Source organism: Notolepis coatsorum, assembly GCF_963971535.1.
Source record: "Notolepis coatsorum genome assembly, chromosome: 3".
NCBI lineage: Eukaryota > Metazoa > Chordata > Actinopteri > Aulopiformes > Paralepididae > Notolepis > Notolepis coatsorum.
In genome coordinates this window covers 73,508,045-73,533,720 of record NC_140167.1, presented here as the reverse complement: position 1 = coordinate 73,533,720, position 25,676 = coordinate 73,508,045, and the positions used below count along the sequence as shown (strand labels likewise).

The 25,676-nt window shown below is 50.1% G+C and overlaps 1 protein-coding gene across 1 annotated transcript in view; it reads right to left on the bottom strand.

Moving 5' to 3' along the window:
- Window positions 1–25,676, bottom strand: part of LOC311225856 (desmocollin 2-like protein) — a gene marked incomplete at its 5' end in the record, with an annotated part of 135,122 nt that overhangs the window by 85,859 nt on the left and 23,587 nt on the right. Inside the window, 2 exons of the mRNA XM_084311248.1 lie at window positions 619–774; window positions 6,383–6,499. Of these exons, the coding sequence (XP_084167374.1) occupies window positions 619–774; window positions 6,383–6,499 (273 nt within the window). The remainder of the gene's footprint in view (window positions 1–618; window positions 775–6,382; window positions 6,500–25,676) is intronic.

Genomic DNA, 25,676 nt, shown 5'->3' with positions numbered 1-25,676 from the left:
GATGAGTCCAATGATGCCTCCCACAAGTGTCTACGACATACGGTTCATGAGTTATGAAAGGGGGCGAGGCTAAATGGTGTGTGTGTGTGTATGCATGTGTAAGTTTTTCTTTTTTTTATCCACTTTTTCTCCTCTTTTTCAATTTTTTCTCCCATCCCAATTTAGCCGTGCCAATTCTCCCCTCCCCTGTCTTGAACGTTGCTCGCATATGCCCCCCACTGGTCGGTTGTAGGGAGGATAGAAGCCTTGCATCACGTGTCCCCTCCGATACATGTGGAGGCAGTCTGTCACATCTTTTCACCTGCCAGCGCGGACTCTCATTGGCGAGGTGTAACGTGTGGGAGGCTCACACAACCCCGCCATTTTCCTGTCTCTGCTGTGCAGGCGTCCCCCAACCGACCTGTAGGAGTCGCTGTCCACAACGTCCAGATTAGCACCCATCGACTTCCACCCGCTAACTCTGCCAATTGAGTTAGTATGACGGCCGGCCCAATCTTGCGTTGGTGACGAGCGCAATGTCCGCTGCGCCACCCAGCCGCCTGCTCTATGTGTGTGTTTTTCTTTGCCCCATGATGCAAACGAATCTGAATGTGTTTAGAGCAAGGCACTGCCACTCACCGTAAACTCAGGGTACTTCTCGCGGTCGACTGCGTAGTGAACGCTCACGACCCCGGTGTTCCTGTCCACGGAGAAGAGGTTTTGAGGCGGCAGGGTCACGCCTTGACCTGTGATGGTGTAGTACACCGTGTGGTTGAGCGAGGAGTCCGAGCCCACCTGGCAAACAAGTGCAGAGGAGGAAGGGAAAGGGGGATGAGTGTTGTCAGAGTGCAGCGGAGGGGGAAGAGGGATGAGTGTTGTCAGAGTGCAGCGGAGGGGGAAGAGGGATGAGTGTTGTCAGAGTGCAGCGGAGGGGGAAGAGGGATGAGTGTTGTCAGAGTGCAGCGGAGGGGGAAGAGGGATGAGTGTTGTCAGAGTGCAGCGGAGGGGGAAGAGGGATGAGTGTTGTCAGAGTGCAGCGGAGGGGGAAGAGGGATGAGTGTTGTCAGAGTGCAGCGGAGGGGGAAGAGGGATGAGTGTTGTCTGAGTGCGACGGAGGGGGAAGAGGGATGAGTGTTGTCAGAGTGCAGCGGAGGGGGAAGAGGGATGAGTGTTGTCAGAGTGCAGCGGAGGGGGAAGAGGGATGAGTGTTGTCAGAGTGCAGCGGAGGGGGAAGAGGGATGAGTGTTGTCAGAGTGCAGCGGAGGGGGAAGAGGGATGAGTGTTGTCAGAGTGCAACAGAGGGGGAAGAGGGATGAGTGTTGTCAGAGTGCAGCGGAGGGGGAAGAGGGATGAGTGTTGTCAGAGTGCAGCGGAGGGGGAAGAGGGATGAGTGTTGTCAGAGTGCAGCGGAGGGGGAAGAGGGATGAGTGTTGTCAGAGTGCAGCGGAGGGGGAAGAGGGATGAGTGTTGTCAGAGTGCAGCGGAGGGGGAAGAGGGATGAGTGTTGTCAGAGTGCAACAGAGGGGGAAGAGGGATGAGTGTTGTCAGAGTGCAGTGGAGGGGGAAGAGGGATGAGTGTTGTCAGAGTGCAGCGGAGGGGGAAGAGGGATGAGTGTTGTCAGAGTGCAGCGGAGGGGGAAGAGGGATGAGTGTTGTCAGAGTGCAGCGGAGGGGGAAGAGGGATGAGTGTTGTCAGAGTGCAGCGGAGGGGGAAGAGGGATGAGTGTTGTCAGAGTGCAGCGGAGGGGGAAGAGGGATGAGTGTTGTCAGAGTGCAGCGGAGGGGGAAGAGGGATGAGTGTTGTCAGAGTGCAGCGGAGGGGGAAGAGGGATGAGTGTTGTCAGAGTGCAGCGGAGGGGGAAGAGGGATGAGTGTTGTCAGAGTGCAGCGGAGGGGGAAGAGGGATGAGTGTTGTCAGAGTGCAGCGGAGGGAGAAGAGGGATGAGTGTTGTCAGAGTGCAGCGGAGGGGGAAGAGGGATGAGTGTTGTCAGAGTGCAGCGGAGGGGGAAGAGGGATGAGTGTTGTCAGAGTGCAGCGGAGGGGGAAGAGGGATGAGTGTTGTCTGAGTGCGACGGAGGGGGAAGAGGGATGAGTGTTGTCAGAGTGCAGCGGAGGGGGAAGAGGGATGAGTGTTGTCAGAGTGCAGCGGAGGGGGAAGAGGGATGAGTGTTGTCAGAGTGCAGCGGAGGGGGAAGAGGGATGAGTGTTGTCTGAGTGCGACGGAGGGGGAAGAGGGATGAGTGTTGTCAGAGTGCAGCGGAGGGGGAAGAGGGATGAGTGTTGTCAGAGTGCAGCGGAGGGGGAAGAGGGATGAGTGTTGTCAGAGTGCAGCGGAGGGGGAAGAGGGATGAGTGTTGTCAGAGTGCAGCGGAGGGGGAAGAGGGATGAGTGTTGTCAGAGTGCAACAGAGGGGGAAGAGGGATGAGTGTTGTCAGAGTGCAGCGGAGGGGGAAGAGGGATGAGTGTTGTCAGAGTGCAGCGGAGGGGGAAGAGGGATGAGTGTTGTCAGAGTGCAGCGGAGGGGGAAGAGGGATGAGTGTTGTCAGAGTGCAGCGGAGGGGGAAGAGGGATGAGTGTTGTCAGAGTGCAGCGGAGGGGGAAGAGGGATGAGTGTTGTCAGAGTGCAGCGGAGGGGGAAGAGGGATGAGTGTTGTCAGAGTGCAGCGGAGGGGGAAGAGGGATGAGTGTTGTCAGAGTGCAGCGGAGGGGGAAGAGGGATGAGTGTTGTCAGAGTGCAGCGGAGGGGGAAGAGGGATGAGTGTTGTCAGAGTGCAGCGGAGGGAGAAGAGGGATGAGTGTTGTCAGAGTGCAGCGGAGGGGGAAGAGGGATGAGTGTTGTCAGAGTGCAGCGGAGGGGGAAGAGGGATGAGTGTTGTCAGAGTGCAGCGGAGGGGGAAGAGGGATGAGTGTTGTCAGAGTGCAACAGAGGGGGAAGAGGGATGAGTGTTGTCAGAGTGCAGCGGAGGGGGAAGAGGGATGAGTGTTGTCAGAGTGCAGTGGAGGGGGAAGAGGGATGAGTGTTGACAGAGTGCAGCGGAGGGGGAAGAGGGATGAGTGTTGTCAGAGTGCAGTAGAGGGGGAAGAGGGATGAGTGTTGTCAGAGTGGCCAGTACAGAAAGACTCAGAAGGAGCTTCTATCCCCAAGCCATCAGGATGCTCAATGACTCTATCAACCCATCCATCTACACTCATTGCACACACATCCACATGCACACACTCACTTTAGACACTACCATATTGTATCTATTTATTCAAGAGATTTGCACTACTGTACATCCATACCTAATTTTTGCATTTAGCCTTTTTTTACGTTTTTGTACCTCATTGTCTGCATTGTTTGTACCTCGTGCATTTTTACTTCATTGTACTTTCATTGTACTTAGGTTGTACTTTAGTTTGTATATTGTATATTTGTGTAGTGTTGGGACTTTATTCCTCTTTTACTTACTTTTTTTTTTACTGTATGAAGCACATTCTCAGGGGCTCATACAGAACCAAGAATTTCACTGTAATGTAAATGTACTACAAATAAAAGCAAACCTGAACTTGAAACTTGGGTTAGGAGAAGACGGGGGGTTAGAAGAGGGAGGGAGTTAGGAGGGGAAGGAGGTTAGGAGGGGAAGGAGGTTAGGAGAAGGGCGTTAAGAGAGGAAGGGGATTAGGAGAGGAAGGGGGTTAGGAGAGGAAGGGGGTTAGGAGAGGAAGGGGATTAGGAGAGGAATGGGATTAGGAGAGGAAGAGGGGTTAGGGGAGGAAAGGGGGTTAGGAGAGGAAGGGGGGTTAGGAGAGGAAGGGGTTGAGGAGAGGAAGGGGATTAGGAGAGGAATGGGATTAGGAGAGGAAGAGGGGTTAGGGGAGGAAAGGGGGTTAGGAGAGGAAGGGGGGTTAGGAGAGGAAGGGGTTGAGGAGAGGAAGGGGATTAGGAGAGGAATGGGATTAGGAGAGGAAGAGGGGTTAGGAGAGGAAGAGGGGTTAGGAGAGGAAGAGGGGTTAGGGGAGGAAAGGGGGTTAGGAGAGGAAGGGGGTTAGGAGAGGAAGAGGGGTTAGGAGAGGAAGGGGGGTTAGGAGAGGAAGAGGGGGTTAGGAGAGGAAGAGGGGTTAGGAAGGGAAGGGGGTTAGGAGAGGAAGACGGGTTAGGAGAGGAAGAGGGGGTTAGGAGAGGAAGAGGGGTTAGGGGAGGAAGGGGGGTTAGGAGAGGAAGGGGGGTTAGGAGAGGAAGGGGGTTAGGAGAGGAAGGGGCTTAGGAGAGGAAGGGGGTTAGGAGAGGAAGAGGGGTTAGGAGGGGAAGAGGGTTAGGGGAGGAAGGGGGTTAGGAGAGTTTCAAGTTCAAGTTTCAAGTTTCTTTAATAGTTGTCATACAGAAGTACAGAATACTTTTGTACAAAATGCTTCTTACTGTTGCGCTCCAGAGACTGTGCATGACAAGATAAGTATGAAATAAAAACATAGTAAAAATTAGAAGAAAAAAAAAGAGGTCACAGTGTTCAGTTTAGACATATGTACAATGTTCGTAGACGTAGTTACCATACAATATACAATACTGTGCAGTGTACTAATATACAATACTATATAGTGCAAGGCATAAATGGACGAGGTGCAGTTTAGGTACAATTCACAGTAGGTGTACGAGTTGTAGTGCAAATCCTTTATCAATAAATATAAAGTGTAAGTGTGTTTGTGTGATCTAAAGTGTGGAGAGTGGGTGCTGCAGTGTGTTGTTTGTTTGAGTGAGTGTGTGTGTGCGTGTGGGTGTGTGTGCTGTGTGCATTTGATGGTTGTTGCATAGTGATTATTGTTCGTTTAGCGATTATTGTTCGTTTAGCAGCCTGATGGCCTGGGGATAGAAGCTCCTTCTGAGTCTTTCTGTGCTCGCCATAAGACTCCGGTATCGCTTGCCTGACGGCAGCAGTTCAAAGAGGCAGTTGTTCGGGTGGCTCGAGTCCTTAATAATTCTCTTAGCCTTCCCCTTGCACCGCTTGTTGTAAATGTTCTGGAGGGTGGGAAGCCCCCCTCTAATTGTGCGTTCGGCTGAACGTGTCACTCTTTGTAGTCTGCTACGGTCTTGTGCAGTGCTATTCCCAAACCAGGAGGTGATGTTGCCGGTCAGGATGCTCTCTATTGTACATGAGTGAGGAAGGGGGGTTAAGAGAGGAAGGGGGTTAGGAGAGGAAGGGGGTTAGGGGAGGAAGGGGGTTAGGAGAGGAAGGGGGGTTAGGAGAGGAAGGGGGTTAGGAGAGGAAGGGGGTTAGGAGAGGAAGGAGGTTAGGAGAGGAAGGGGGTTAGGAGAGGAAGGGGGTTAGGAGAGGAAGAGGGGTTAGGAGGGGAAGAGGGTTAGGAGAGGAAGAGGGGTTAGGAGAGGAAGAGGGGTTAGGAGAGGAAGGGGGGTTAGGGGAGGAAGGGGGGTTAGGAGAGGAAGGGGGGTTAGGAGAGGAATGGGGGTTAGGAGAGGAAGGGGGTTAGGGGAGGCAGGGGGGTTAGGAGAGGAAGGGGGTTAGGAGAGGAAGAGGGTTAGGAGAGGAAGAGGGTTAGGAGAGGAAGAGGGTTAGGAGAGGAAGAGGGTTAGGAGAGGAAGGGGGGTTAAGAGAGGAAGGGGGTTAGGAGAGGAAGGGGGTTAGGGGAGGAAGGGGGTTAGGAGAGGAAGGGGGGTTAGGGGAGGAAGGAGGTTAGGAGAGGAAGAGGGGGTTAGGAGAGGAAGGGGGGTTAGGAGAGGAAGAGGGGTTAGGAGAGGAAGGGGGTTAGGAGAGGAAGGGGGGTTAGGGGAGGAAGGGGGTTAGGGGAGGAAGGGGGTTAGGGGAGGAAGGGGGGTTAGGAGAGGAAGGGGGTTAGGAGAGGAAGAGGGTTAGGAGAGGAAGAGGGGTTAAGACAGGAAGGGGGTTAGGAGAGGAAGAGGGTTAGGAGAGGAAGAGGGTTAGGAGAGGAAGAGGGGTTAGGAGAGGAAGGGGGGTTAGGAGAGGAAGAGGGGTTAGGAGAGGAAGGGGGTTAGGAGAGGAAGGGGGGTTAGGGGAGGAAGGGGGTTAGGGGAGGAAGGGGGGTTAGGAGAGGAAGGGGGTTAGGAGAGGAAGAGGGTTAGGAGAGGAAGAGGGTTAGGAGAGGAAGAGGGTTAGGAGAGGAAGAGGGGTTAAGACAGGAAGGGGGTTAGGAGAGGAAGGGGGTTAGGAGAGGGGGGGGGTTAGGAGAGGAAGAGGGTTAGGAGAGGAAGAGGGTTAGGCGAGGAAGAGGGGTTATGAGAGGAAGGGGGGTTAGGGGAGGAAGGGGGGTTATGAGATGAGGGTGGTTAGGAGAGGATGAGGGGTTAAGACGGGAAGGGGGTTAGGAAAGGAAGGGGGTTAGGCGAGGAAGGGGGGTTATGAGAGGAAGTGGGGTTATGAGAGGAAGGGGGGTTATGAGAGGAAGGGGGCTCACCTGTTCTACGATCTTGGGGAAGGGAGGAAGGTCGTTCTCGATGATGCTGAAGGGGGGCGGGCTCCATCTCCTCTTGGAGCGCTTGCGCGCCACTTCCCAGGGGGCTTTAGCAACCAGCTGGGGATGATGTCACAGCATTAAGTCTTTAAACCTGGGGAGCTCCAGTAGCTCACCACGTACCGCGAGTGCTATTTCAGCGCCGTGGACAACCGCGCTCGCGCGGATCTGGGGCTGAGCGCGTTCGAATCCCGGACGGCAGCCGTGCCTTTCCCAGAGTGTCTTCCCCCCCATCTGAACCCTTTCAGCCTGCTTCTGTCGGTCGAACTTGACCAAGTATGAATGCGAAGAAAAAGCAATAAACGCTAAAAAGAACCAGCTGACTGGTCAAAGTAAAAAAAAAAAAAAAGTCTTTAAACCTGGTTAAACTGGTATTGTTTAGGAATGTAGAGCCCCAGGTCGTTAACACACTTTACACTGAATAAACATTATTGGGAATTTACGACTTTACATATCCCTCAGAGGCATTTCCCTCAAGAAGAAAGTATGATGGTATTACCAAAAATATCACGGTATTTCCAATATTAAAAGAAAAGGAAATAAATATATATATTTAAAATATATAAACAATTTACCATAGTAATACATAATACATAAAAGCTAAATAATACAGTGGAATAATTGAATTAAAACCACGATACTGGTGGTAATATCATGGTATTTAAATAAATAAATAAATATACATATCATATAAATAACTTCTATAGTGTTTTTGTAGTACTAGAACACAATGATTGAATGTACATAGTCATCGTTCCATCGTGCCAGCAATGAGGACCCTATACACTACAGTCTAGTCCTGATTTCAAATCATCAGGAATCTCATTAATCCCATTAATGTTCATCGCATTGAATTGTGTGGTAATGTAAAGTGTTAATATCAAACCAAAATGTTCAACTAATATTCCCCCAAATATTTCAGATCTCTCATTGTGAAAATATTTAGATCATGTATTGTTTATCATTGACTTAGACAATGACATGTTGTGCCACAATGTCATCATTTCATCATGATAATTTATTGAAAGACAATAAACGATAAGGTTAAACAGCCCTACGTTGGTACTGGTAGGGGTGAATTTAGTTGGGGTTATGTGGTATCAGTAGGCTAGACAGACTATGTGTCGGGTTTATGTGCGTTTTTACACTTGCATTGGTGGGTTACATCAGTGTTCTGCACAGCTACACGCAGAACATCTGATCCGGTGGACAGACACAGTGGATCAATGTAGACGCATAATGTTAAAGTGAGTGCTCTACAGATATTGAGCGCCATTGGCGCCACAGGTATGGGGCGACAGTGGCTCAGGAGGTAGAGCAGGTCATCTGGTAATAAGAAGGTCCTTGAGCAAGACCCTTAACTCCTAACTGCTCCCGATGAGCAGGTTACCTTGCCTCCGTTGTGAATGTGTGAGTGAATAGGTGAATGTGAGGTATGAGTTATAAAGCGCTTTGGATAGAAATGCTATAGAAATAGAACGCCCTACCCAAAGCTGTAAAGGAATGTGAATCACTACCCACTTTCAAAAACACTCAAAAAACACCTACGGGAGACTGCAATTCGAAACTGGCCCCTACAAATGTCCTAACACAACCCCCTCCAATGTACAGTAAATGACCAAGTATGGTCTTGTCAATATTCCAATGTACAGTTTTGCTTGTACAGTTGTACAGTGTCCCCCACCCACCCCTCCTACCCAACCCCCCCCCCCCCCACCCAACCACCTTCAATGTACAGTCTGTTAATACAGTTTTCAATCAATCAATCAAGTCTGTAACTGAGGGGTTACAAAACCCTGACTGTATTAAAGATTGTGATAGATTAAACCACTGCTAGTTATGTACTTTAATTACTGGCCAGACAGTACATCAAATATAGATGGTGAACACCCACAAGAACACGGCATTGACACAGAAATACTATTGGAGGGTAATTTATTATTATTAGGCAACGTTAGGTTACAGAATGAGAATTAGGGTCGCGCTTGTATGGCGAAGAATATACGTAAAGTCAGTCAAGAGCATAAGTCACTAAGAATAGCAGGAATCCTACGATGGGTCTAAGCTGACGCCACCTGTTGTATAGTAGCAATTATATAGGGCAACACCGGTACCAACTGGAGACAATGGGTTCCCTCCGGGGTGTAAGGCCTGGAGGGTAGAGGAATGTTCGGGTACTCCGTCTGAGTCAACGAGGAATAAAGAGACTCCAGGTACAGGAGTCGGTGCTTGTACTCCCTTGATCAGCAGACAAAAGCAATAGTTGTAATCCAAGATGCTAGACAGCATTGACGACAGCTAGCCAGCCCCGTCCACGAGGCAGGCCCGAGTGGTAATCCTCACGAGGTTAAATCCCAAACGATAGTGGAAATCAACGGTGCTCTTCTCCGGTAGTCACGTCCAAAATCAATATAATCCAACCAGGAATGGTTCTGCAATCGCCGGCGCCGATTCTCCTGTGTACATGTCCAACGGTTCTCGCCTAGGACTCCTCGGGTGTGGGCGACGTATTTAGGCCACACAGCCTGGATAAGTGCACTAGCTAAAGACACGACGAACCGATGGGTAATGCTACACACGGAATAACTGTGGCCGCACGATATACAATAAATGATCGACTATTGACTTCACATTAGATTAAGTCGAACTCAACGTTACTTCATTAAACTCTGACACTTTAACATTCTATTCGCACGCGGTTCTCAATACTCTATTTAGACGCAAGGTTGCTCACTTCACTGCACGTTGACTCGTGGTGAAGGTGGGTAAGGTTTAGGTAAGGTACTGCTGTTTACACCTGCGCCGTATTTATACTTAAGTGAATATCTAGTCCCAACCTCAGTCCTTGTCTCGCATTACTACGCTGACTCTGGGCATGTTCTGACATGCCTGCAGTTGTCTTTGAACTTGCCGTTGGGGGCTTGCGCGTTGGCGCCTGGGGGCGCTGTCCAATAGGAGAGCGAATATTACTCTGGTCTGTACGCAGGTAAAGGGATATTCCGTGTATATATATAAATAATATACAAAGTATATCAAACGATACATATATATATTCAGTTTAATCTGGCCCTTCACAACAGCCGCCTCCTAATTAGTCCGCACCTAATTAGTTAAAAGGAAGACAGATTAATAGTCCAGTCAACTGCTCAATGTCTGTTGTGGGGAGTAGGGCAATCTACAAAGTCAGTGGGTCATGATCGTCATCAAGGGAGTCAGGGAGCCTCTGCAATTCTATCAGCCTCGCCACGGGTCGGGTGTAGGTCCGTCCCTGGACAATAACTTCTGCCGATCTGACCTTTCCGTCGGCACCAGTGATCACTTTCCTTACGCGGCCGGCCGGCCACATAGCTCGGGGTAGTGACTGGTCTATGATCATAACGACTGTGCCCACTTGTAAGTTGTCTCTATCTTTTACCCATTTCTGGCGGGTTTGGAGAGACGGTAGGTAGTGGAGGAGGAAACTGTTCCAAAACTTGTCAGCCAATACTTGACTGTACCTCCACATTCTTCGGCCGTTCGCTTCTTCGGGTCTGTACACCGTCTGTGGAAGCGCGGGGTCCAGCCGCCCCATCAAGAGTGTGTTGGGGGTGACTGGGTCGACAGGGTTCGATTCCCGCTTGGGGACCAGGTTTCCATGATGCCAGTTACCCAGGTGGGGTATCTCCCAGGCCTTTCTGTGTGGAGTTTGCATGTTCTCCCCGTGCTCGCAAGGGTTTCCCCCCCGATAAGATAAAACCCAATGGAAAAACATGCACAACAACAAGATCGCTAACGCTGTGGCGTCCTTGACGAAGACGGACAGGAGCACTTGGATTGGTCCCCTGGCGCGGCTCACGTTGACGCCTGTCTGCTCCCGGCTGCCCTTGGGGGGGAAGGACGACGGGATGGGTTAATCGCAGATACGAATTGCATGCATGCATCGCATGTGTGCCAATTGATGACCTCGGAGCAGGTCCTAAATTATTATTATATCCTGGGTATACTGGGCTGTGCTCGCCACTGGCGACAGTCTGGTCGAGTCCGCTGGAAGCGACGTACTGCTTCTCTTCCGTTCAGTATCCAATAGCGACGTCGGATCTCAGCGAAGACTCTCTCTGCCCCAGCGTGGTGCACATCCTCGTCGTATTTCTTTATGATGAGCTCAGTGACTTTGTGTCGGCTGTTGAGGACTATAGGAAACTTGACGTCATCCGTTAAGTCCGGGGCCCGTCTCAGATGACCACCCACCCTGATGAGGCCATGGGTGTCGCGCTCGGGGGCCAAGTGGAGCAGTCTGCTGTCTGACGGGACTGGCTTTGTTCCCTGCAGGCAGTCTAGCTCGTCGGGGAACGAGTCTCTTTGGGCTCGCTGTAGCAGAAGGAGTTCTGCCTCTTCGTAGTTAGCTGCGTTAATGTCGGTAGTGGGGGGAACCTCAGGGTGGTGCCACAGGAATGTCTTTAGCTGCGCACTCTCAAAGGTGAGGCAGTCGTCTATGTTAGGGTCAGTGGGGACTGGGGTGTGCGTCAACCCACAGAACATAGATTTCTTGATCTCTGCCTCCTCTTGACTAGCCTCCCGAGGGGTGGGGTTAGGCCACTCTTCTTCCGGGAGCTTGAGGAACTCAGGACCGTCACTGTAGATATTGTGACGTGTGAGGTCATCTAGGGACATCCCCCGTGTGATGACATCTGCTGGGTTCTGTTTCGTGTCCACGTACCTCCAGCACGTTGATCCTACTAGGTCTTGGATCTCTGTGATTCTGACTCCCACGAAGACCTTGTATCTACAAGAATCGGACTGGATCCATGTGAGTACGGTCATGGAGTCTGACCACAAGATTGTTCTTTGCACCGGGATGGTGAGTTCACGTTGGATTAACGTGGCGAGTTGCGCGCCTACCAGAGCTGCGCAGAGCTCTAGACGCGGGATCGATTGTTGCTTGCGGGGGGCTATCCTTGAGCGAGCCAGGATGAAGGCTGTGTGTATTTCTCCTCCCTCCTCTCGGGCCCGCAAGTAAGCCACCGAGCCGTAGGCCACTTCTGAGGCGTCGCTGAAGACGTGCAGGTCCATCTGGCACGTCTCCAGCCGCACTGTGGGTGGGAAGTAGCTTCGGCGTATGTTCACATTTTGGAGCAAGTTGAGTTCTCTCTCCCACTCTCTCCAGGTGGAAGCGAGGTGGTCGGGTATGGGGTTGTCCCAGCCCTGTTCCTTGTCCCACAGCTCTCGTACAATCATTTTCGCCCGGGTGGTGTAAGGTAGGATACACCCCAGCGGGTCGTATTGCCTTGCGAGTGTTCTGTATACGCTCCGTCTGGTGGTCGGTAGAGGGGTCGACCTTCCCTGCTCCGTGGTCAGGGGTGTGTATTTGTAATGGAGCGAGTCTGTTTTGAAGCGCCAGACTAGGCCCAATGTCATTTCCTGTGCTTCACCTGGGATGGTCGCCATCCAGGTCTCGCTGCTTGCTGCCTTTGTCTCTGGGGAGAGGCTGCGAAGTACTTGAGGGTCACTGCTGGCCCACTGCCGGAGATCAAAGCCGCCTTTGATCAGTGAGGCGCGGAGCTTGAGTAGGAGGGCTTCGGCTTCTTCTGGCGTCGAGACGCTTTGCAGACAGTTGTCCACGTAGAAACTCCTCTCTACACTTTGTCTGACCTCCTCGTCAGCTTCAGGGTCTTCTGTCACATGTTTTTGCAGTGCGAACGTAGCACAGCATGGGCTGCATGTGGTTCCGAAGGGGAGGACCTCCCATTGGTAGATGAATGGTTGCTCATCTTTGATCCTCTCTCTCCATAGGAACCGCAGCAAGGGCTTGTCCTCCTCCACTAGTCGCACCTGCAGGAACATCCCTTTGATGTCGCCGCTGATGGCCACCTTGTCTTGGCGGAAACGTAGTAGTACGCCGAGGAGAGAGGGGCCGAGTGTTGGGCCGGGCAAGAGTTCTTTATTCAGATTCTGTAGTCCGATCTGGTAGCTGCAGTTGAATACAATGCGATCCTTGCCGTTGTGGTGGACCTTGTGGTGGGGCACGTACCATGATTCGATCGTCTGGTCGGCCTCTTGAATGTCAATTTTCTTTATGTGTCCCGCTGTGATCAGCTTGTCGATCTCAGAGCGGTACACAGTGGCTTGAGTGGGGTCTTTGGCTAGACGCCGCTCGGTGTTCAGTAGATATCGCTCTGTCGCTTCTTTTGAGGCGTGGAGGGTGGGCATACCCTCTCGCCTCAAGAGTGGAGTTGCGTATCTCATCACTCCATTGACCTCGACTCTCTTTGTCCTCTGCTCGAGGAGGGTTATGGCATAAGTGTCTTCCTTTGAGCGAACGAGTTTCTTTTCATTCTTAAAGGGCATCGCGTCTAATGTCCATAGCCTCTCAACGTGCTGTAAGAGGGTGGTGTCTTCTTCGTTTATCCTTGAGTGGAGGCAGCGAGTGGCTGTCGGTCGGTTGGAAGACCCGGAGAGGGGGCCTTGTAGTGTCCAACCCAGGCGGGTCTCGACCGCTGCTGGACAGTCTCTGGGCCCGATGTGGACCCGGTCCGTTGGGACGATGAGGTGTGCGTGGTCGGATCCTATGAGCAGGGTCGGGGTGGCGTCGCCGATGAGCGGTATAGGTAGTTGACGTAGGTGCACGTATTTTTCCATCAGCTTTGGGATGGGGTAGGTGTACTGTGACAGGCCTATGTCGTGGCTGGTGAAGGCGTTAGTAATGCTATACTGCTTCTCGGGCTGCCCGACCGCTGCTATCGTGAAGGAGACATTTTCACCCTTTATGGTCTTCAGGTCTCTTCTAATGGTACGGATTGTCATTGTTTCTTCGCTCCCCCGCAGACCCAGCCGGGCTGCGGCGGATGCGAGGAGGAGAGTCTTTTCTGACCCATCGTCTAGGACGGCGTAAGTGTCCATGACCTTGTCCTCGTAGCTTAATATCACTCGGACCACCTTCAAGAGCACTCGGGAGCTCCCGCTCTTCGCAGGGTCTATGTACATGACGTTCACTCTCGAGCTGCTTGGGGGTACGGGTTTCTTCTTGTTACTGTCGTGTAGGACCTCCAAGTGGGCGCCGTCGCACTTGCTGCATTTCTTCTTTAAACGGCACTCAGCTGCAGCGGAAGCAGCGGCGGTTGGCTTTGATCCACTGACTCACCTCGTCAGCGGTCAGCTTCTTGAAAGTGTCACATTGAGACAGCCAATGTTCCTTTTCACAGTACTGGCATACAATCTTCCACTTCCCCTTGGTCGGGGGGGTGCTGTGGTTCTTGTGCTGCAGCACTGACTCGGCCTGGTGCATAACGGTCACTGACCGGCGGTTATCGTTGGACCTCCGAGGTCCATCTCTTGGGCTAGATCCACTCCACACGAATGTGTCCAGTCGTAGGCTGCTAACTTCCCTTGCGAGGAAAGCGGCCAGGTCTAGGAGGGATGGCTCGGGGCCGTCGGGATCACGGTGGTCTCTCTGCCGCCGAAAACGCTCTTGGCGGGCTGGAGGGAGCTTCTCCAGTATTCGCTCCACATTAGAATTTGCAGTTCATATCTCCCCTTCTCCTTTTGGGACCCCAGCATCCCTACTAGGGATTGTACCTTGATAGAGAGGTCATTCAGTGCTCTATTGTCTTTGGCTGGGGGGAGGCGGTCGATATCCCGTATTTCTTGGATCACGTAATCCCATATGCGTCCATAACGCTGGTCGAGGGCCACTAGAGCCGCGGAGTATGGGGTGCTTGAGTTGGAATATGCCAGCGCTATGTTATGCGCTCTGGGCACCTTGAGATGCTTGAGGAGGATGGCATATTTGTACGACTCATCGGGGACGTCGGACATCATAGTCTCCAAACACATGCGTAATTCCGTGTACTGTGCTCTGTCCTCGCGCGTAAAGTCTGGGAACGTCGGTGTGCCAAGGTACGATGCCATGGATGGCTGGCACATTGGTGAGCGTAGGGGAAGAGGCCTCCTGGGCCGGGTCCCCAGGTGCTGTTCCTCGGTGCTGACTGTACGTCAAACTCACCCGTGAGTTGAGTCGGGGGTTTGTAGTGCAGTGACTCGGGGCTGAAGTCGGGGCTGTACTGGGCCTCCTGGTCCAGAGTACGTTGCTGCTGGTGGGCTTGACATTCCTCCTCTTCCTCTTCCTCTTCTAGGTCCTGGAGTCTTCTAGTCAGTCTCTCGGCGACGTAGGCCGGTTCTTCCCGTTGGCTGGGTCTCGTATGGACCGGTCGGGGAGGGGGGTCGGAGACGTAGACAGGTTCCTCCTGTTGGCCGGGTCCCGGGTCGCTTTGTCGGGTAGGGGAAGGTGCCCTAGACCCTTGTCGTGATGATCTCCGGGAGCTCCGTGCGGAGAGAGGGGGTGTCGCCCTGGCAATCAATTGTTCTATCATCTGCGCCTGCAGCCGGTCGCGCTCTGCTTCGCGCTGGGCATTGGCGGCGTCGCGCTGTGCATTGGCGCGGTCTCGTTCGATGTTCTCTTCCGTCTGAAGGCGCCTCTCCTCCAGTCTTATGCGGTCGTCCTCACTCCTTTGCTGCGCCTGGAAGCGCTCTCGTTCAGTTGCAGAGAGTTCGCGCTCACTAAGGGCTTGCGCCTGGAGTTGCGCGTGAAGGCGCTCTCGTTCCGCTGCAGAGTGTTCGCGCTCGCTTAATTGTTGCGCCTGGAGGCGCTCTCGTTCCGCTGCAGAGTGTTCACGCTCGCTTACTTGTTGCGCCTGGAGGCGCTCTCGTTGTTCGCGCTCGCTCATCTGTTGAGCCTGGAGGCGCTCTCGTTCCATGGCAGAGTGTTCGCGCTCACTTAATTGTTGCGCCCGGAGGCGCTCTCGTTCCACGGCAGAGTGTTCGCGCTCACTAAGGGCTTGCGCTTGGAGTTGCGCGTGGAGGCGCTCTCTTTCCGTGGCGGAGTGTTCGCGCTCACTAAGCGTCTTTGCTTGAAGCCGGTCGCGTTCGGTGGAGGCTGTCAGTGTGGCGATCAAGGCTTGCGCCAGTATCTGGTCCGCCTCGCTGGGGGATGACACTGACGGAGGTGATCGGGTGCTGACAGGGCTTGTTGGAGATCTGTTCTCCTGGCGCGCTCCGAGGTCTATCTCCTGGGCGCGGTTCTCTTCTCTTGGTTGTGTGTCGGGTTCTATCCCTGGAGCGCTTTCTTTCTCCTGGAGCGCTCCGGGGTCTATCCCGGTGACGCTGTCTGGAGGTATAGTCATGTCATGTCCCACCTGGTCCCCCCCGTGAGCTGAGTCAGTTTCGTTTGAACCCACTGGGGTCTCTACTGGCAGGGTCGCCAAGTCGATAGGATTGGACATGCTTTGACTATCCACTTTATCCGTATTTAACGTCTGTTTAGATAAGCTAGGGGGTAGAACGAAAGCGAATTCCTCCAGATATGGAGGTGGCTGACGTTTGCGCTGCGGGCGTTCTAGCTTAGGAGAGCCGCTTGGGGAGTGTTCACCGCTGGCCATGGTTAATATTAATATTATATTAAATATTACACTGATACCCTCCGGCTCGAAGGACCAATTGTAACTGAGGGGTTACAAAACCCTGACTGTATTAAAGATTGTGATAGATTAAACCACTGCTAGTTATGTACTTTAATTACTGGCCAGACAGTACATCAAATATAGATGGTGAACACCCACAAGAACACGGCATTGACACAGAAATACTATTGGAGGGTAATTTATTATTATTAGGCAACGTTAGGTTACAGAATGAGAATTAGGGTCGCGCTTGTATGGCGAAGAATATACGTAAAGTCAGTCAAGAGCATAAGTCACTAAGAATAGCAGGAATCCTACGATGGGTCTAAGCTGACGCCACCTGTTGTATAGTAGCAATTATATAGGGCAACACCGGTACCAACTGGAGACAATGGGTTCCCTCCGGGGTGTAAGGCCTGGAGGGTAGAGGAATGTTCGGGTACTCCGTCTGAGTCAACGAGGAATAAAGAGACTCCAGGTACAGGAGTCGGTGCTTGTACTCCCTTGATCAGCAGACAAAAGCAATAGTTGTAATCCAAGATGCTAGACAGCATTGACGACAGCTAGCCAGCCCCGTCCACGAGGCAGGCCCGAGTGGTAATCCTCACGAGGTTAAATCCCAAACGATAGTGGAAATCAACAGTGCTCTTCTCCGGTAGTCACGTCCCAAATCAATATAATCCAACCAGGAATGGTTCTGCAATCGCCGGTGCCGATTCTCCTGTGTACATGTCCAACGGTTCTCGCCTAGGACTCCTCGGGTGTGGGCGACGTATTTAGGCCACACAGCCTGGATAAGTGCACTAGCTAAAGACACGACGAACCGATGGGTAATGCTACACACGGAAGAACTGTGGCCGCACGATATACAATAAATGATCGACTATTGACTTCACATTAGATTAAGTCGAACTCAACGTTACTTCATTAAACTCTGACACTTTAACATTCTATTCGCACGCGGTTCTCAATGCTCTATTTAGACGCAAGGTTGCTCACTTCACTGCACGTTGACTCGTGGTGAAGGTGGGTAAGGTTTAGGTAAGGTACTGCTGTTTACACCTGCGCCGTATTTATACTTAAGTGAATATCTAGTCCCAACCTCAGTCCTTGTCTCGTATTACTACGCTGACTCTGGGCATGTTCTGACATGCCTGCAGTTGTCTTTGAACTTGCCGTTGGGGGCTTGCGCGTTGGCGCCTTGATAGTTTTAATTCATTGATCTGTTGTCAATATCTTATATATCTTACGTCAGATGTCTCTGTGTAAACACAGGCCCGATGAAACGGTCTCTGTGTAAACATACTGTAGGGCCCCATTTGAAACAGTCTGGACAGGTGCATGATGATATCAGAAGCATGCAAAAGCCCACACACACACCGACACACACACACTCACACACACACACACCAACACACATGCACACACACAAATTATATGCCGTCATCTCAGACATCAATGCACACACATAGAGAGACATCGAGAGTGTCTCACTTTAGCACACACACACACCGACACACACACACTCTAACACACCAACACACACACACACACACACACACTCTAGCACACTAACACACATGAACACACAGAAAAGCATCTGATAAGGAGAGCGGAGGAATCAGCCCCTCCTTTCCCCCATCTAAGCAAACACCAGCACACACACACACACACACACACCACACAGACACCAATGCATACACACCGAGAGAAATACACACACCATCTGATAAGGAGAGCGGAGGAATACAGCCCCTCCTCTTCCCCATCTAAGCAAACACCAGCACACACACACACACACACGGACACACCACACAAACATTCATGGATACACGCGGAGAGGGATACACACACCATTCTGACGAGAAATGTATAAATGATGTGACGATGTATTGACGAAACCACCACTTGGCACTGGCTCGCTCGGTGTGCGGAGGTGCGTGGTCCGGATTGTGGTCTACTTGTGCTGTGACGGTTCAGTAAAACTCTGCAGATTGCCATCTGACTCTGTCTCACTCTCTGTTCACCTCGCCGACATTCAATAAAAGAACTATGAGGGAATTCCTTTCAAATGGGGGCTCGACCGGGATTGGTGATCGGAAAGAGGTGAGCAGAGACCGAGTAGATTATCTGCAGAGTTGGCACAGGATGAGTAGATCATAATCTGTATTTTTTTTTTTTTTTTTTTTTTTTTGTCTTCTTGTCCGTGTCGTGCATTTATTGGTCCAGGTCGAAACGAGAGCCGGTGCTTTTTCTTCAAATGACGAGGTGAGCTGAAAACCCATTACTAAATGTTCAGCAAATTGGCAAATTCCAAATTTAGAATAGGTGTGTCATTTGAATGAAATATGCCTGCATAGGATTTCGTGCAGTTGTTGTTTTCTTTATCGAGTGAAGGTCTGATAAATAGGGTTTGAGGCCTAAGGTCTGATAAATAGGGTTTGAGGCCTAAGGTCTGATAAATAGGGTTTGAGGCCTAAGGTCTGATAAATAGGGTTTGAGGCCTAAGGTCTGATAAATAGGGTTTGAGGCCTAAGGTCTGATAAATAGGGTTTGAGGCCTAAGGTCTGATAAATAGGGTTTGAGGCCTAAGGTCTGATAAATAGGGTTTGAGGCCTAAGGTCTGATAAATAGGGTTTGAGGCCTAAGGTCTGATAAATAGGGTTTGAGGCCTAAGGTCTGATAAATAGGGTTTGAGGCCTAAGGTCTGATAAATAGGGTTTGAGGCCTAAGGTCTGATAAATAGGGTTTGAGGCCTAAGGTCTGATAAATAGGGTTTGAGGCCTAAGGTCTGATAAATAGGGTTTGAGGCCTAAGGTCTGATAAATAGGGTTTGAGGCCTAAGGTCTGCCAAATAGGGTTAGAGTCCCCGGGTTAAAGTCCCACCAGAGGTTAAAGTTCCCATCAAAGGTTAAAGTCCTGAGAGGGTAAGACGGGGGTTGAAATTCAGAGAAGGTTAGAGGCCTGGGGTGGGGGTGGTTGTGGTAAGAAAATGTGTGGATGTGGAAAAGCAGTGTTTTAACAGGGATTTTGTGTCTAATGGCTAATTGGATCTTAACGGAAAGGATTGAAGACAAATAATTTCTGCAAATCTTTAAGATTACTATCGTGACGGGGTTGGGATCATTAGGGGATACAGAACTGATGCTTTCTTTTATTTCTAATTTGGACTGATGCAATAGAGAGGAGCACTTTTAGCATCCTATTCGGTTGTTATACACACGAAATTGTTGCAATTTAACAGTATGTAGTTCATTTAATATGCTATACTGAATTCCATTATTACATGGTTTGGATAAAGGCATGTTACCATTGTTACTTAGCTCATCCTATTTGGTTTTAACCACACACATGAAATTGTCACAGTCTAATAGTATATATAGGTCATGATTGTAAATTTTTATTTAATTACTCTGGGCGAAGTTTTATGTATTATAAGGCTGTGTGTAGTCTGTTCTCTCAGTCTTAGCTCCTCTCGCTCTTGAGCGTGACCTTTGCTCTTTAAGGGGCCCACACACACACTCGTGCAATTGTTACCCAGCACACACGCACGGCGTGACTCGTTGGAGGTTGCTGCCTATCTCCCATATTAGAGACGGAATAGATTGGTAGGGCTACTCTCTCTCAAATCAATTCAGGCCCCACGCTGGGATTGATTGATCGCTGATCGCTGTCACCAGCTGATAGACTGAAAACAGTCACCGTGCCAGCCTGTGCCACGCCCTGCAATTGGCAACTCTAAATTTATGAATATTTGTCATTTAATGAAGAAGGATACCTGTGTCAGCACAACCCCATAGCCTAGGTGTTTCTGAGGACACAAAGTCCAAATAATATGGTGAACCGGTTTCATACATTTTTCTTTTATTTTCTTCCGTTTGATATACATAGTATACGGTAAAGGTTTTAAAAGTGGGGTTAGAGTCCCCGGGTTAAAGAACCCGGGTTAAAAGTCCTCCGTGGTTAAAGGCCTATATAGCACCGTTCCACGTAGCCCACGTAGTCACGGCTGCATTTTTATAGGGGTGACAAAAGTATGAAGTTCCATAGTGATGGGTAAAGCCATGTGTCCAGTCGAGTCAAGTGGATATATGAATATTCGTCACGGGATACAAAACCGGTGCGTTATGTTGTTGATAAGGAGGCCATTATCATTATATTATAATGAATAGTGGTAGGGAGGCCAACCTATTATTATTAGAATAAATAACCTATTATTATTAGAATGAATATCGTCCATATTGCATTAGTGTGCTGCTCTGTGGTAGAGGGATGCGGCCGCGGAGCGAGGGAACAGGTCTCTCTCCACATTGCAGTTTAATCATGATCCAATTCTTTAGCGGAGTTCTCACTCGCTGTCTCAGCACACATGAAGCGCGCACCGCGCACTGCTGCTGCTGCTGCTGCTGCTACCCCCTCCCCACCTGTTGCATGTAAACAGAGGCTATTGCCTCACCGTGACGTTAGTCTAGTCAGTGTGGGACCTTCGTGAGATAACGTTAGCTACCGTTACAAAATGACCCAGTCAACTATTCACTTAGTTTAATACATGACTTTGAGGCATTGTGTAACGTTATCCAGCCGGCTAGCTACGGATAGCTCCCGACATCAACGAATCCATCAGCAATAGTCCAGTGCATAATACCTCGGTTGGCTAGGTAACTAGTCACTACGAAATGTCGCAGTAAACTAAATAGTTCACTGAGGCGTTGTCCCAACGCCATCCAGCAGTAGCTACAGAAAGCTCCTGGCATCAATGTCCTACAAGCGTCCTGCAAGCTACCTACAACAACAACATGCGTATTCGAGTCCCTGGTTTACATCGCATGAGTGAGGGCTGCTGACTAGGGTCCAGGTGCAGCGCCGGAGAATTCTTTTGCATGCTGATTCTGAATGTAGCGTTTTGGGTCCAGCTGCACCCCCGGAGAATCCTTGCTCGAGTATACACACAGACAGTGGAGCTGTTTGCAGACAGCGAGGTGGCGATGTCTCGCAGATAATACAACTACAAGTATGATTATATAATATATATATATTTTATTCAAAATAATAATTATATAATTTTTTTTAATCAAAAACAATCGATATAAATAATGGTAAAATAGTTATTTAAAAATTTGCCCCTAAAAAAAAAAAAAAAAAAAAAAAAGAAAATATTTTTTGCCCCTAAATTTCTCATTTAGGGGCAAGTGTGCCCCTAGTGAAAAAGCTTAGCGTACAGCCCTGTGGGGGCTATGGGTTTTACGTCTAGGTCAGGCATTATAGCTCAGCTACAATCTATGGGCGCAGAGAGATTTGTGTCGATGTCAATCCGTGACGTAGCATTTTTTAAAGAAGGTATGTTGCGAAATGGGGCAGGAGAAGGAAGGGTGATTACGTTTCCCCCCCTCAATCCCCATTAATCTATCTTGTGTTCCCTCTCTCTTAGGCCTAAGGGGGAGTGGGTGTAGACTGGATGTAGACTGGAATTAGCTGAGATTAGGGGTAGAAAGGGAGGAAGCCCTGCGTATTAGGCACTGTTTGTTTGCCTAATACGATACTAAATTCCAACTAACACATGTGTGTGTGTTGGTACCGGTGTGAAAGGTTGTTGTATTTGAGTGATAGGTTTTGTTTGTCATGGTTCCTGGAGTATGGGTGTGAACACCGCAGCCAGGCACCGCTGGCACCGCAGATCAATCACCGCTGATCCGTCGTCTACGACACGCAGTTCATCCACGACTAGAACGGGGGAAGCGGCCGCAGGGGAGACACTGAGCTGAGTTTGAGTGGTGGTGGGCCGGCCGGCGAGGGGTGGAGAGGACAGTCTGAGACACTGGGAAGGCAGCGGACCGGAGGAGGCACGTTTGTCTAGGGGACCGCACCCTGGAACGGGGACCAACCTCAGGAGGTCAGCCCTTGCCCTCCAGAAGACGGGGCCGACCCAGGTGGGCGGTGCACTGTGACAGAGGGAAGGAAGCGCCCTGATGGACGTTGTGTGTGCCTACGGGAACCAGCTCAGGAGGAGACCCACGTCCCCTAGAAGACGGGACCAGGGGTGCACTGTAATAGAGGGGGGGTTCCTCTGGGTTAGGTGATGAGTAAGGGGGGTCCGGTGGGGTTACGTGCTATCTTCTGTTAAGTTGCCAGAATTGTGTTTCTCTCTTTCTTCTCTCTCTCTCTCCCGCTTTCTCCCCTCCCTCTGTCTCTCTCTCTCTGCTCTCCTGATGTTGATTATCCTGTCTGGTATTGGATGTGATGCATGTAATGAGGTGACAATCGACGGACATAGATCAATGAACTGTGTGTTGACGTTTTATTTAACGTCAAAAGGGGGAATTATGACGAATATCCTCTATATATCTATAAATAATACTGTCACGGTGTCCAATGAGCAGACTAGTATGAATGGAATCCAAGTGTGTTTCAAGTTGTTCGCATATTATTGTCTCAAGATATTGTTGCGTGTTTTGTTTTTATTTCCTTTTTATAGTATAATCATTAGAATATTGTCTACTCATGGGATATTGTATACTCTTATGTGGGACAATGTGTGTTTTGTTTTGATTTGTTTTATGTGAATTTTAGTCTGATTTTCTAATGATCCTTCGGCATAGAGATTGCAACCATTGAAAATCATTGCATTATTTTTTCTTCTTTTTCATTTGTGAGTTTGGGTGATGGTGACGGAGTATGACGCTGATATGCCCCAACTATGAATCTGAAAGTTGAGTGGTTCTTTTACGCATTTTTTATGTATTTCAATCAATGGGTTTTCTCATAAATAAGTCTGGATGCATTGTACTGGTTGTTAAGTAAGCTATGTGGTGTTCTGTGTTCTGTGTTTCTTCCACGGGCTGTCAGGTTGGGGAGAGGACGCGATGGGGAACGGTCGGCTGTCATCCGCTTCATTGGGGACGCTGTGGTCATGCTGAGAACCGTGCCGAGGCCCTTCTCCTCTCCATACCTCCGCCGGTGGTGGGGTGGAAATGAAACCCGGCCGATATCACGAAATGTCACGAGCTGTCGCTCGGTCGCCTGGAAATGTAGGGCTGGTGCCGGATTGAGGGGGAGGGGCCGGCAACAGGACTTCGGCCTGAATTCAGTATGATGCAGTGTCCTCTGGGGGGGTGATGGCTGACTGACGAGGAGCGCTCTCTGCCTGATGGCCTGCGGGGGATTGGTGTTGAGACTGTGAGATTCACAGTCTCAAAGGGGGATTGTGTGAACTGTGTGGACTCCACACAGCAACTGAATGGTGGACTCAACAACTGAATAAATTACTGAATTTAAATAATTAATTGAAATAAGAATATTAGAATAATAGATGAGAAAGTGTAAATTGATTGAAGTTATGCAAAATGTGACTGAACTAAAACTGGACTGTCTTAAAATATGATTGAAATTATGCAAAATGTGACTGAACTAAAACTGGACTGTCTTAAAATATGATTGAAATTATGCAAAATGTGACTGAACTAAAACTGGACTGTCTTAAAATATGATTGATATTGTGCAAAATAAGACTGAACTGTCTGAGCTGTCTTACATAGTATTTCAGGCATGTACATCATGCGAAAGCGGTCAAGCATCATTTCCATATTTTACAGGTCCTGGTTGGGGTTAAATCAACGTCAGTTTATTGTTATTTTTTTTTGTGTTTTCATTCCTCTATGAATTTATATTGTGTGATTGTAATTAGTATTTCACGGGTTGATCTATGGCCTGCCTTGGATTAAGTGCAGGTCTGGTGTATTGATGACAGTGTTGGTGGTCATCCGATATGTAGGTATATGTCCGAAAATGTACTCTATTTTGTTCCTGACCTTGGCCTAGGGAGGGGATTAGGCACCCCGAACCTCTAGGCCAAAACAGGCGGCAGTGGGCTCGCAAGAGTCTGGGCGCACGTTAAACAGGAACTATAGTGCTGGGGAGTGACTGAAGGCCCTCGTGTGTAACGAGGTATGAATTAACATACCACTGTGGTACCGTCTAGTCGGCCCAGGAAACGTCGCACGTAAGTTGGTGTGGGCACTGGGTGGTACGTGGACGACAGTTCACACCTAGGAGCAGGGCGGTGCACCGGAGGGGGCACAGCGCCTGCCGTGAACAGGCAAGGCTGGCGAAAACGGTCAATATTTCCATGCCCAGAGCAAGCGGGGTGGGGACAAGACCGTCGGTTTCTAAACTGAGTGGCTGATAGGTACTACGGACAGTCAGCCGCTTGGGGTCCTGACTTGATGACGGACTATGAGGTCGCTATCGACTGGGTCGCCAGCCGGTTGGGAGAGCGTTATGACCCTGTTTATAGTCACAGAAACGTGGGATGTGACCGTGAGTGACTGGACAACAGTGGCATAAATGCACCTGGCTCAATGTACAGTCAGGCCACAGTAACCTTACTAGCCGATACAGGGTTAGTAGGCGAGCTGTGCTTCTGTGATCAGTGTTTTTGAAAAGAAAATGCTGGGAAGCAGAGGGATGGGGGTGTCAATTCAGAGGAATCTGAATTGTCTCTCCTAAGATTGGAAAGGGACCCAGCCTTAAACTGCACCTGAAGGTAAAATAAGGGGACTTCTTCTGTTCATGTGAGGAGACCTTGGCCTGGAAGTGGAGGCCTGTATCCTTGGTTGGGTGAGAAGGGGTCCAGTGTAGGCGGCGATGCGGCCCTGTAGGGCCGGTCTCCCCACACGTGGCATCTCCTGATCCTGGCGGGGAGAGGTGCATCTAAGTAGGGCAAGCAGTGCGTCCGAACGGGAGGAGGGTACTCTTAACTGGAAGGAGGTTAAAAGGGTCAAAGTGTTTTGACAGGTCCATGCTTAGTGTATGTCTTGATGAGTGATGGTTGTGTCATATTGTTGGGTGCACAATGAATTGTTGTGTTGACATATGGATTTATATGTCAAAAGGGGGATTGATAGTTTTAATTCATTGATCTGTTGTCAATATCTTATATATCTTACGTCAGATGTCTCTGTGTAAACACAGGCCCGATGAAACGGTCTCTGTGTAAACATACTGTAGGGCCCCATTTGAAACAGTCTGGACAGGTGCATGATGATATCAGAAGCATGCAAAAGCCCACACACACACCGACACACACACACTCACACACACACACACCAACACACATGCACACACACAAATTATATGCCGTCATCTCAGACATCAATGCACACACATAGAGAGACATCGAGAGTGTCTCACTTTAGCACACACACACACCGACACACACACACTCTAACACACCAACACACACACACACACACACACACTCTAGCACACTAACACACATGAACACACAGAAAAGCATCTGATAAGGAGAGCGGAGGAATCAGCCCCTCCTTTCCCCCATCTAAGCAAACACCAGCACACACACACACACACACACACCACACAGACACCAATGCATACACACCGAGAGAAATACACACACCATCTGATAAGGAGAGCGGAGGAATACAGCCCCTCCTCTTCCCCATCTAAGCAAACACCAGCACACACACACACACACACGGACACACCACACAAACATTCATGGATACACGCGGAGAGGGATACACACACCATTCTGACGAGAAATGTATAAATGATGTGACGATGTATTGACGAAACCACCACTTGGCACTGGCTCGCTCGGTGTGCGGAGGTGCGTGGTCCGGATTGTGGTCTACTTGTGCTGTGACGGTTCAGTAAAACTCTGCAGATTGCCATCTGACTCTGTCTCACTCTCTGTTCACCTCGCCGACATTCAATAAAAGAACTATGAGGGAATTCCTTTCAGCCTGGGGGCGCTGTCCAATAGGAGAGCGAATATTACTCTGGTC